The 12,859-nt window shown below is 34.5% G+C and overlaps 2 protein-coding genes across 2 annotated transcripts in view; one reads left to right on the forward strand and one right to left on the reverse strand.

The window, feature by feature from the left end:
• Positions 1–12,859, forward strand: part of ADGRV1 (adhesion G protein-coupled receptor V1) — a 671,454-nt gene that overhangs the window by 269,965 nt on the left and 388,630 nt on the right. The window lies entirely within an intron of this gene.
• Positions 5,283–8,770, reverse strand: LOC127559620 (uncharacterized). Its single transcript, XM_051993540.1, has 2 exons — positions 8,423–8,770; positions 5,283–7,747 (listed from the first exon to the last, which is right to left on the reverse strand). Exon 2 carries the CDS (start codon positions 7,697–7,699, stop codon positions 5,420–5,422), a length of 2,280 nt encoding a protein of 759 aa, XP_051849500.1. The 5' UTR covers positions 7,700–7,747; positions 8,423–8,770; the 3' UTR covers positions 5,283–5,419.

A 12,859-nucleotide genomic window follows, 5' to 3' on the forward strand; every position in this document is an offset into this window, starting at 1 on the left:
TATCATAATAGACAGGACATGGCCATATTCTTTTTTCTTCAGAATACATATTTAGAAGCCAGAGTTAATGCCAGTCTTTTCTATGTTTTTTTTTTTAATAGATGACTCTCATAAGTATGATTTCACAAAATGGTTCCCTTCATCCATGTTGACATACACAAAAATGTATCTTATTGAAAGGTATTTTTTAAATGTTTTTAAAATGTTGAATAATGTTTTAATTTGCTGAATAACTGTTGAATGAACGAGTGAACACTGAATGGTAAGATTGGAATATAAAATAGAAAATAGGAGATCTGATTCAGATCTCTCTTCTTATTCTAAGAGGAATGGGATTAGCATAGTGAAAGTTTCATAACTGCATTTTATTTTTTTAGTGAACATTTGCTGAATTCTAGGCTAAGTGCTCCAGATTATGTTTAAGAATATCTGTGAAAGAAATAATGTGGCAGCTGTTGGCCAAAAAGTGATTTGACCTGAATTTGACAAGGTTATTCATATTGGCTTGGTAACCTATTTAAGCTGTCTGATCTTGCCTATGTTCCTTGCATGTAGCATATCAGAAACCTGCCTTCCATAATTAGAGTTTACTTGGCTGCCTTTACCACCCACTCTGGTGATTTTTGGCAGTCATATTGGTACTAGGCTTAATTATAGCACCATAGGATTACAGGCAACTATTCAAAAGTCCTAGCAGACAAATTTGCTCATGTCTAGGATGTACAAGGAATACCTAGGATTTACATCATATACTCATAGCAAAATATGAGAATTAAGTATTACTTTAGATTTTGGAATCCCTAAGTGCTCTTTTAAAAAATTATTTAAATAAGATCCTGTTAGAATGACTAACAAAATTATAAATTGTTTTGCTGCTGATAAAGAGCCCAAAACAGCTGTTGAACTTTTTCTTCTAATACAAGTTTTGCTTAACATAAATTTGGGGAAGGTGAGGTGATTTTATCTATGTTTTTTTCATTGATAGATTATTGACATACAGAATGCATTCTGATATTTTAAAAAATCATTCTGTTGGATATTGTGAATATGGCCTAACACTAAATGGTTATGTGATGCTAAGGCAAATTGCTTAATCTTTTATTTCGTCAGTTTTCTAAATTGTAAATTGACATAAAATTAGAACACCTACTCTCCAGGGTGATTTTTAGACAGTATTTGTAAAATGCTTTGCAACTTTTAAAACAATATATAAAAATGCTAGTTTATTACTGTCTCCCATAATCAGACCTCTTAAAACAATACCAGCAAATTAGTCTGAAGTGACATTGCCCAACCTCTCTTATTCTTTAATCCACTATACATAATGTCACTTACAGTGGTGTTTGACATAAAAATAAGCCTTCTTGATGTCATGACACTTAATTGAAATATCTTTGGAATTTGGTTTGATTACCACCTTGGGCTCAACTCTTATTTGACAAATCCCAGAGATGTTAGCATGGTTCTAAGGTCTCCATCAGAACACTGTTCTAGAGATGGTACAGGAATCAAGGTTGTTTAGAATGCCTAGTTCCCATTCTGGAGAAATATTGAAAATGAGAAAGGTCCACAAAAGACCCAGCATCATGATAGTCTTGGAGAGACTCTAGTTATGAATTAATCTTCTAAAACTTCTCTATTGGTATATATACTATTCATGTAGACCAGGGATTCTTAATTCTTTTTTTGTGCCCCAGATCTCTGGCCATTTAGTAAAGTCTAAAGCTAAATGTTTTTAAATAATTGAAGTTTTAGTACTAAATTTCAGTTAGAGAAATACACAGACACACACATATGTATGTATGTATGTATATTCAATTTCACAGACCCCCTTGAAATACAGTCCTATGGATTCTAGTTTAAGAACTAATGATCTAAAAAGAAAATCAAATTACCAGTTTCAAAAAATGAAAAAGATGCATTCACAACTAGTGAACAATGTTAGGAGTTATTTTGCTCAACTGTATGTCAATAAAACTGATAATCTAAATGAAATGGATGAATACTTAGAAAAATATAAATTGCCCAGAAAAATGAATAAGAAACACAATACTTAAATATCTCTATTTTAGAAAAAGGAATTAAGTCCTAAGTGAGCTCCTTATAAAAAATTTTTCCAGGATCAGATGTAATTACAAAATTCAATCAAATTTTTAAAGAGCAATTAATTCTAATACTATATAGACATTTGAAAAATAGGTAGAGTCCTACCAAATTATTTTTGACACAAAATAAAATCTTTATATCTAACTAAAAAGAACCAAAATGGAGAAAGAAAATTATAAACCAAATTTCCTAATGAATATTGATGAGAAAATTTTTAAATAAAATTCAAGCAAGGATATTACATCAATATATATCATAAAGATTATTCACTATGATCATGTTATGTTTCTACCAGGAAAGCATGGCTGGTTCAATGTTAGGAAAACTATAAGTGTAATTGATCACATCAGTAACAAAACCAAAAATCACATGATGATTTCTATAGATGCAAAAAAGGCATTTGATAAAATATGATAGCCATTCCTGTTTAAACAATAACAATGACACTAGAAAGCATAGGAATAAATGGAGCTTTACTTCAAATGATAACTATTATCTATCTAAAATAAAGAACAAGTTTTATCTGTAATGGTGAGGGGTGCAGCAAGGATGCATTAATCACTATTAATTATTCAATGTTGTCCTAGAAATGCTAGCTATAGCTATGGGACAAAAAAAAAAAAAAAAGAAATGGAAGAAATGTTCATAAACAAATTAGGAATCAAAATTATTATTTTACTTAGAGAACCCTAGATTATTAACTAAAAATAACTAATTGAAATAATTAACAACTTCAACAAATTTTAAGGATTTAAAATCCACATATTTCTGTGTATTACCAACAAAACCCAGCAAGAGGAGATAGAAAAAAATTCCATTTAAAATAACTACAATCTAAAATACTTAAGAGTCTACCTATTAAGATATATGTAGAAGCTATATTAACACAATTGTAAAACACTCTTTACACAAATAAAAAATCTAAGTAATTGGGAAAGTATTAAATTGCTTATTGTTGGGCCAAACCAATATATTAAAAAATGGTAATGCTTCCTAAACTAATTTACTTATTTCATGCTGTACCAATAAAACTATCAAACAATTCTTTTATAGAGTTAAAAAAAATAAAATTCATCTGAATGAACAAAACAGTCAGTAATATCAGAGGAATCAATAAAATGGGAAGAAAGATGGACAAACAGTGCTAGATTTCAGAAAATGCTACAGGTCTCTAATTATTAAAACTATTTAGGACAGACAGTTATAATTAGAGAGTTGACAAGTAGATTGGATTAAGTTTATAATATATGGGAAAAAATGAACATTGTAACCTAGTGTTTGACAAAACCAAAGATCCCATGTTTTGGGGCAAAAACTCATAGTTTGATAAAAAATCATTGGAAATACTAAAAAGTAGTCTTGGCAGAAACTAGATCAAAATCTTATACCATATACCAAGATAAGCTCAAAATGTATGATTTAGACATAAAAGGTGACTTCACAAACAAATCAGGAAAGAAATTACTTGTCAGATTTATGGATAAGAGTTCATGATGACTAAACAAAAGAGATTCGCAGAAAGTAAAATGGATAATTCTGATTATGTAAAATTAAAACATTTTATATGTAACAAAACCAATACAACTAAGAAAACTCAAAAGAAAAGAATTTAGAAGAAAACTAGGAAATGGGGTGGGGGGGAAGGAATCTGATAAAGCTCATTGTAAAATATATATAGGGAGCTGAGTCAAGTTTACAAAAAATTTAAAAATAAAGAATTCACAAGAATCTATTTACAGGAATAAGAACTATTTTCTGTAAAAAATAGATATAAGTTATCAATAACCAAATAAAAATACTCTCAAACTCTGAGATACTACCTCATTCTCATCAGACTGGCTAAAATGACTAAGAAGGGAAATAACAAGTACTGCAAGACCTATGGGAAAACAGGTATACTAATTCCCTTGATAGAGAATGTGAACTTATTTGGCCATTCTGTAAAGCAATTTGGAACTATGCCCCAAAAGGCTTATAAACTATGTATGCCTTTTGAAAACTAGCAATATCACTATTTGGACTATATCTCAAACAATTCAAAAAATAGGGAAAAGATTCATGTACAAAATATAAATCTTCCCAGGTTTTTTTGAAAGCATCCCTTTTATCATTTCTTATGGTACAATAGCATTCCGTCATGTTTATAACTCATTTAACTATTGACAAAGGATGGGCATTCCCTTAGTTTCCATTTCTTTGCTACCACAAAAAGAACCACCACACACATGAGTTTTTCTATCTTAGATTCATTGGCCTCAGTAAACTTAGCAGCTGTGGAATCGATGAGCTTGAAATAATTCAACACAATGAATTATTCACCACAAATTTCAGAGGACCCTCCTGATGAAATATGCTATATTTACCTCCAAATACAGACTTGTTGGACAGAGATTATAGCTTGAAACATATTTTCTTTTTCTTGCCCCTTTTTGTGAATATGACTAATATGGAAATTTGTTTTGCATTTGTGTTTGTTACAGGTTTTATTTTTCTCAATGAATAAAGGAGGAGGTAAGGGTAGGAAAAGAATTTAGGACTAAAAGTAAAAGAATAAAAAAGTCTCTATTAAAAAGAAGATAGAATCTATGATCTAGAACTTAGTTTCAATGGCCCTTGGGGAAAAGTAGATGAGTTAAACTTCGCCTAGGTATTTAGTGGGGGGAAGAACATTTGAGTAGTGGTCAAGTGGACTCCCTGGTTAACCAACAAATAGTTATGCCACTTAATCTCTAGTTTCAATTAGTTCATGTATAAATGAAGAGGTAGGTTTAATTTGTCTTATGGGGCCATTTCTAATAGTAAAAGACTTTTATTATTTTGTTGGATTTTTCCTGATTTAATACCATCTTTTTTTTTTTTTTTAACGTTGAAAATCAATTCCTATAAGAAACCTGAAGATGGCAGTAGAGCCTTTTTTGCCAAAATTGTTTAGTAGGCTATTTAAATTGCATTTGATATATCTGCATTTGTATTTATTTGGGGTGTGAGTGTGTGTCTGTGTATATTCATGCATACAAAGACTATCTCCATATCTATATATTTAGAGAGAAAGAGAGAGAGACAGAGACAGAGAGTGTGTGTGTGTTTGTGTGTGTGTGTGTGTGTGTGTGTGTGTGTGTGTGTGTGTGTGTGTATGTGTTCATGTTAAGGAATAAAATATTCAAAAAGAAGATTAAAAAAAAACTTTTTTAGTTTTCTTATGACTCATCATTTCCTTTATTTGTACAAAATAGCGAATAATTATACCCTGGCTGAGAAAAACAAAACAAAGCAGTGGTTTAAGGCTTAAACGCATCCTTCTGTCCTGAAGCATCTACTTTGAAGACATGGAACTAGCAGCATTATCCCCAATATCTCTGAGTTTTTCTATCTTAGATTCATTGGCCTCAGTAAACTTAGCAGCTGTGGAATCGATGAGCTTGAAAGCCTTGGAATCACTGAGCTTTTTGACCTTAGAATCAGACATGGTAACCTTGGGTTCAAACTTGGTGGTCTTGGAGAACTTGATGTTGGATTTAGGAGCCTTGGGGCCAGATTTAATTGCCTTGAAGTCAAACATGGTGATTTTGATTTCTGATTGAGTGACTTTGGCTTCGGCTATGGTTACATTGTGTTCAAATTTGGTGATCTCGGTATCAGACATTGTGACCTTGGGAACTTTGGTGTTAGCCTTGATGGGCTTGAGACCGTTTTTGGTGGCCTTGGAGTCAAAGTTGTTGATTGGGGATTTGGACCCAATTACCTTGAGGTCCAAATTAGCAACCTTGGTGTCAGAGGTAGTAGCCTTGGGGTCAGATTTGGTAGTCTTGGGGTCAGACTTAGTCATTTGAGCTTCATATTTTATGACCTTGGCTTCAGACTTGGTTGGCTTGACATTAGATTTGATGACCTTGGAGTCAGACTTGGTGGTCTTGGGGTCAGGCTTAGTGATTTGGGCTTCAGATTTGGTCATTTGAACTTCAGATTTTGTGACCTTGGCTTCAGACTTGGTTGGCTTGACATTAGATTTGGGGAGCTTGGTGCCCCATTTAGTGGCCTTTGGGTCAGATTTGGTGGTTTTGGGGACAGACTTGGCCATTTGAGCTTCAGATTTTATGAACTTGGTTTCAGACTTGGATGCCTTGAGATTGGACCTGATGACCTTGATGTCAGACTTAGTGGCCTTAGGGTCAGATTTGGTGGTCTTGGGGACAGACTTGGTCATTTGAGCTTCAGATTTTATGAATTTGGCTTCGGACTTGGATGCCTTGAGATTAGATCTGGTGACTTTGGTGTCGGACTTAGTGGCCTTAGAGTCAGATTTAGTGGTCTTGAGGTCAGATTTCGTCATTTGGTCTTCAGATTTTATGACCTTGGCTTCGGACTTGGATGTCTTGAGATTAGACTTGGTGACCTTGATGTCAGACTTGGTGACCTTGGGGTCAGATTTGGTGGTCTTGTATTTTGACTTGGTTATTTGTGTTTCTGTCTTGATGACCTTAGCTTCAGACTTGTTTGTCTTAGGATTAGATTTGGTAACCTTGAGGTCAAATTTGGTGTTCTTGGGATCAGACTTAGTGATTTGTGCTTCTGACTTGGTGACTTTAGCTTCGGACTTGTTTGCCTTGGGAGTTGACTTGGTGACCTTGGTGTCAGACTTGATGGTTTTGGAGACTTTGAGATCAGGCTTTGTGGCCTTGGAGACCTTGGTATGAGCCTTGGTGGTCTTGGGAACATTTTTGATGGTCTTGGGATCAGGCTTGGTGACTTTGGCTTTGCACTTAGTTGCCTTGGGATCAGATTTGGTGGCCTTGAAGTCAAATTTGGTGGTCTTGGGGTTAAACTTGGTAATTTGGGGTTCAGACTTGCTGACCTTGCCCTCATATTTCCTTGGTTTTTGATTAGATTTGGTGGCCTTGGTGTCGAGTTTGGTGGCCTTGGGGTCAAATTTGGGTTTGGTGACTTTGGTTTCAGATTTGTTTGCTTTGTGATTAGATTTGGTGAACTTAGCGTCAGTCTTGGTAGACTTGGAGACTTTGGTGTCATTCTTGGTGGCCTTGGAACCAGACTTAGTGACTTTGGTTTCATATTTTGTTGCCTTAGGATCAGACTTGGTGGCCTTGGTGTCAGACTTGGTAGCCCTGGAACCATGTTTGGTATGTTTGGGGTTAGACTTGGAGGCCTTGTGATCAGGAGACTTAGTAGTCTTGGGATCAGTGGTTCTGGCAACTTTAAAATTAGGCTTAGTGATCTTGGAACCTGGCTGTTTAGTATTGATCTTGGGTCCTGGACATTTGGTGTCATCTTTAAGGTAAATGTTCCTGGCAACGGCACTGGCACGTTTCATGCTCACGCGCTTGAGGAGCTCGTTCATGGAGACCTTGATGCTCAGGACCCGGATGGCTTCTGTTAGGGCCTTAATGGTTTTGATGTTGTTGGCTTGTATCTTATTCAGTTCCATCTTCTTTTGCTTCTTTGTAAAGCCTGTATTTCTCAGAAACTTGGGATCAACCCCTTTCAGAGACTTGTATCTCTGTGAGTGAGGTTTCTCGATGCCATTTCTTTGCCATTTGTACGATTGCTTGTGGGTGGTATGGTTCTTAGCCTTAGTCATCTTTACACGTCTGCCTGCGCTAACAGGCACTCCACGGACCAGAAGAGGCTGAGAATGAGAGACGCACACATACACACACACACACACACACACACACACACACACAGAGAAGCAGAGAGAGAGAGGAAGTGTGGGGCAGTCGAGGATGTAACTCTTTTTTTTTAATCCTGAACAATGCTTTTGTAACATTAGTTATACTTTGAATTATTTGACTTAAAATTCCTTTAAAAATCAGAAATTACTCATCAGCCAGTATCATCTTACTATGGAATTCTAGCAGAGCAGACTGTGTTTTATCTTTGGAAGAGAATGAGAGGCAGCCATAGCAAAACCAGGAAGACCTGGATTCCTAACATAATACTAGCTCTGTGCCCATGGACACTGCATGTAACCTCTCAATGCTCTAGGTTACTCTCTAAGCCTATAAGTTGCAGAGAAGGTGCTGACCTGCACTGGTGGGGAGAACTTCCATATTTTAGAGTTCTCTATATCAGTGAATCACAAGTCTTTTTTTTTTTTTTTTTTAATTTTTAAAGAAGAGGACAATGGATGAGGCATAAATATTGAATTATCTCTCTGTTGCCAAATCCAGTGACCTTTTCTCAATCCTCAATTCTCCTCGACCTCTCTGCAGCCTTAGACACTGTTGATCATTCTCTCCTCCTTGATACCCTCTTCTCTCTAGAGTTTTGGGATTACATTTTCTCTTGAATCTCCTCCTACCTATCTGACCGCTCCTTCTGTGTCTCCTTTGCTGGATCTTCACTCAGATTATACCCCAAACCAGCTGTGTCCCACAGGGCTCTGTCCTGGGGCCTCTTCTCTTCTCCCTTTCTACTGTTTCACTTGGTGATCTCATCATCTCCCATGGATTCAATTATCATCTCTATGACGATGATTCTCAAATCTTCTTATCCAGTATTAACCTCTCTGCTGACCTCCAGTCTCACATATTCAACTACCTATTGAACATTTAGCACATACCTCTTAAATTCAACATATCCAAATTTGAATTCATTATCTTTCCTCCTAAATTCTCACCTTTTTCTAACATCCTTATTACTGTGGTGGTAACTTCCACTTAGTCATCAAGGTTTGCAATCTAGATGTCATTCTGAACTCTTCATTCTTTTACCTCTACATCTAATCTCTTACCAAAGCCTGTCAATTTTATCCTTGTAAAAGTGCTCATTTACACCCCTTTTTCCTTTGACCCTTTCACCCCCTAGAGTCGGCCCTTATCATCTCATTGCACATCTGAACTATTGTGGTATCTTGCTTACTGGGCTTCCTGCCTCACTTCCCTCACTCCAATCTATCCTTCACATAGCTGTCAAAGGAATCTTCCTAAAGTGCAGGTCTGACCGTGCCATCTTGCTCCCTCATTCTGTGACTGGTCATATGATTTGTCTCCTAGTATCAACCCAATTTCGATTGGATTATTTACATTCTAGAAATCAGAGTCAGAATCATCATACATTTTTTTTCTCAGTATTCTCTTAAAAGAATGTTATAACAAATGAGAGAAGTGCTAGGAAGAGTAGAATTTTAGAATCTTAGATTGTTTAGAAATTCAGTGTTCTTAGCTAAGGCCTATCTCTGCCTTGATCTTAATTAACTGACATGAAGCTGCTTGCTAAAGAAACTTGATGCTTTTTTTGAGTGTAAAAGGATTCTGACAGAAAACTTAATTTACTTTTAGTAAACTACTTTACCAGGGAAAAGACAAATTTATCATTCTGTTTGCAAAATGTAAATTTTAATTCTTTCATTAAAAAACAAACCTATTTAACCTTTTCTTCAGAATTAAGTAAATTAATTAGAAAGGCAAAATTAGCAGATTTAGATGTAGATAGATAGATTTCACTAATTGCAACTGTAATAGGATCAACTTTTTTGTTTTAGACATGTCAGAATAATTTAGCAAAAAATTTAAACTGTTTTTTTTTAATCTATGGGAATTATTTTTGCTAATCACAGGAGTGAACTTACCAACTAAAACTAAATGACATGCATACATTTAATAAGCTAAAAATTTTTAAATTTGTCATGAAAAAGTTTTATAAGCACTCTCATTTAGACTTTTTGTTCTATTTGAATGTTTTTTGAAGGACTTGATAAAATTGTATTTGTTTTTGGCTGGGTACTTTTTCATTTATCAGTTGAATTCAATTATTAATCACTTTCTCTGTTCAAAGCTTTGCCTTTGAGTACCTTTCCCATAGTAGATTTACTTCTATTGTCATTTATCTTTATGTGAATGTATATGTAGTTAACACAAACTCAACAGAAATATACTATTATGAAATCATTTACTTTAAGTATGCCTGAAAAATAAATCTTGATGTGAGAGACCTTATTAAAAAATCTAATTATATCACTGGGATTTTTATTTAGAAATCACATTGCTCATCCATGTGTGCCTTGATAAGACTGGTAAATAGTTGGGACAAAGGACAAGTTTCTTTACACCAGTACCAGTTCTGGCAATTCTGTCAGGAAAAAAATAAGAAACTTTGTAAATCTTAAGCAAAATTAAAATAAAAAATTTAAAGAACACAGGGATAGTAAAGTAATTCAATCCATCTGTTTAATAATATTTAAAAATAAGGAAGTATTGACTATTTGGACATTATTTTTTTTTCAGTTCAAGCTTATTTTAAAAGGCTAAAATTTTTCAAAGCATGTGTGTATGTATGTATGTATGTGTGTGTGTGTATCTATGTGTAAGTGGTGAGGAACATGTGCCAGTGATTGCATATATATCTACATATTGGCTTAACTCACAATTTTATGATTATGTTTGGGCATTAAAAATGTTTTTATTATTGTACATTTGGTCACAGCTGGAGTTTACATTGTAGCTAATTAGTGTTCCAGCCTCTCCCTTTGGGATGGGGCAAATGAACTATTCTAAAATTGTGGGAAACAAACTCTATGATTTAGCCATAATTGCAAAAGAGAACATCTTTGCTTTTATTCTCTTCTTCCCTTGGTATTTGTTTGCTGATCATTTTGTAGGAGCACATTCTTAGAGAAAAAATGAGGAAAGTTCCTAGTACTTTTAGTGAAGGTTGAGTGCAATAGGCCCTGTGTGGATCTTGCAGGAGAGTATGAACAAGAATCCACAGGATGTGCAAGTTTGGATGGATGACAATGTGCATCATTGGATGGACAGTCCACATAGATGAGATCACAGATCTTTTTGAGTTTCCGAGCTACAGTGACCGCATACCACTGAAAGAGTATGATGTGTGGTCAGAAATGCTTCTAGGCAGGATGAAGCTATTATTTGGTTCCTTAAGAATAAGCATTTTTATTCAGGAGATTTGTTAACAGACCTTTTTTGTGATTCTGGATTGGAAATTTTTTTCTAATAAGCATAATTTAAAATTAACATTTTTAACCTATTTAAATAAATTAATGGGTATATATAGAAAATCTCTATTTAAGATAAAGAAATTTAATTTCCTTTGACCAGAAAACTTTCTGTTTTCACTCTTATCTCTCCTCTTATAAAATTTTCTCCCAAAAAATTATTAGTTATTTTTAGTGTTTTGGAGGAGGGCAGTAATCAAGGGGACATAATCAAATCTTTCTTTGATTTGCAAGCCTTGTAATACCTCTGAGACCTAGGACACTAGATATGATTATATATGGTATTTCAGATAGAAGTTTTCGGAGACTGGATTGTGAATATAAAACTCTTAAGAGGCAATCCCCATTATTGATGCTTTCGTTTCCTATGAAAATGAATTATAACAAAAATTCTAGTTAAACAAAGTGTCTAGTTCATTATGCTTTGGAGTTACCCACAGTGCTTTATAAAGCTATTACAGACAGACAGAGACAGAGACAGAGAGAATAGTATTAGATGCTGCAGACAGATCAAGAAGAATGAGGCCTGCAGTTGTAGTGAGAAGAAAGGTCTTTGGTGATCTCCAAGAAAATAATGTCATTAACATGTTTGGGGTGAGAGCCAGGTGTGTAACAAGGTAGAGAAGGAACAGATGGAGAGGAAGTGTAGTTTACATGTTGGGAAAATTGAGTAACAAAGGAAGAAGGAGGACAAGGGTCATAGTTTACAATGGTTAACACTTAACCCATTTTTTCCAATAGTAGTTCTGCATTGTACCACCTCTATATCAGCTATTATAGCTGATTTGTCAGCAAGCTAAGAGACTTCATTTTAATTAAACATTTAAGCACCATGCCCCAAACTACAAATTCCTATAAAAATGTAATGTATAACAAAAAATTAAAAAGACCTTACTATGTTTCTTATATTGTTATTTTAAATTTCTTTAGACTCAGAATCAAAGAATCCATATTGATATGTGACTGTGCATAATATTTTTAATAGCAATTCAAGACTGTGTGATTAAGTAGATTCTATCACAATAGAATATAATTTGGGTTTGAATTTCCCCCCTCTAATTGAGATCTGTTTGCTAGTCTTATAGATTTAGTAACACTGAATTGTTTCCAAATTTGGAAAGAATTTGATATAGAAGGTTTATATAGCTGTTACTTATGAAAATATTTAATAATTTATTTCTGCAACCAAAAATCTAGCACTGTCCTAGACCAATCATGAACCTTCAGAAGCTGAGGGGCTTTGGAGATTTAAAGTGGATTAGAATCTGAAACTGTGACTCAACAATGCAGTTTCAGAAGTTGAATATCCCTTTATAGCGTATAGGTTCTCTCAGGTTTTAGCTTATATCTATTTTACAATTTCAAATTGATAACTATTGACATTCCTCCCCAAATTAAAAAATTTTTAATTTGGCAAACTGTTCTGATCAAGTCCTTAAATTCTCGCTCCCAGACTATATTTCTGACTTTCTCACAGAGTTGGAAATAAGAAGAAGCCTAATACTCAAAAATAGTATCATGGTCACTACTGGGAAATTAAAACTTTCCCTCAAGTGCTGAAACAGCAAAACACAGAAAGACTGAGTAATATTCTGAATGAGGCTACAGTGACATTCTGATGTTTGGAACATAACATTAGTTACCAGGATAGTGTGTGAGGTGAATTCCTACTGTCCTGGAAAACACCCATTTAGATCACACCACCCAAGACTGAAACAGAAACCACGTTTTGATTTTAGGGGCACTCTCTGGCTTTTCTGGTGAGTAATATAAGCGAACTGG

The sequence above is a fragment of the Antechinus flavipes genome, chromosome 1 (genome assembly GCF_016432865.1).
Source record: "Antechinus flavipes isolate AdamAnt ecotype Samford, QLD, Australia chromosome 1, AdamAnt_v2, whole genome shotgun sequence".
Classification (NCBI taxonomy): domain Eukaryota; kingdom Metazoa; phylum Chordata; class Mammalia; order Dasyuromorphia; family Dasyuridae; genus Antechinus; species Antechinus flavipes.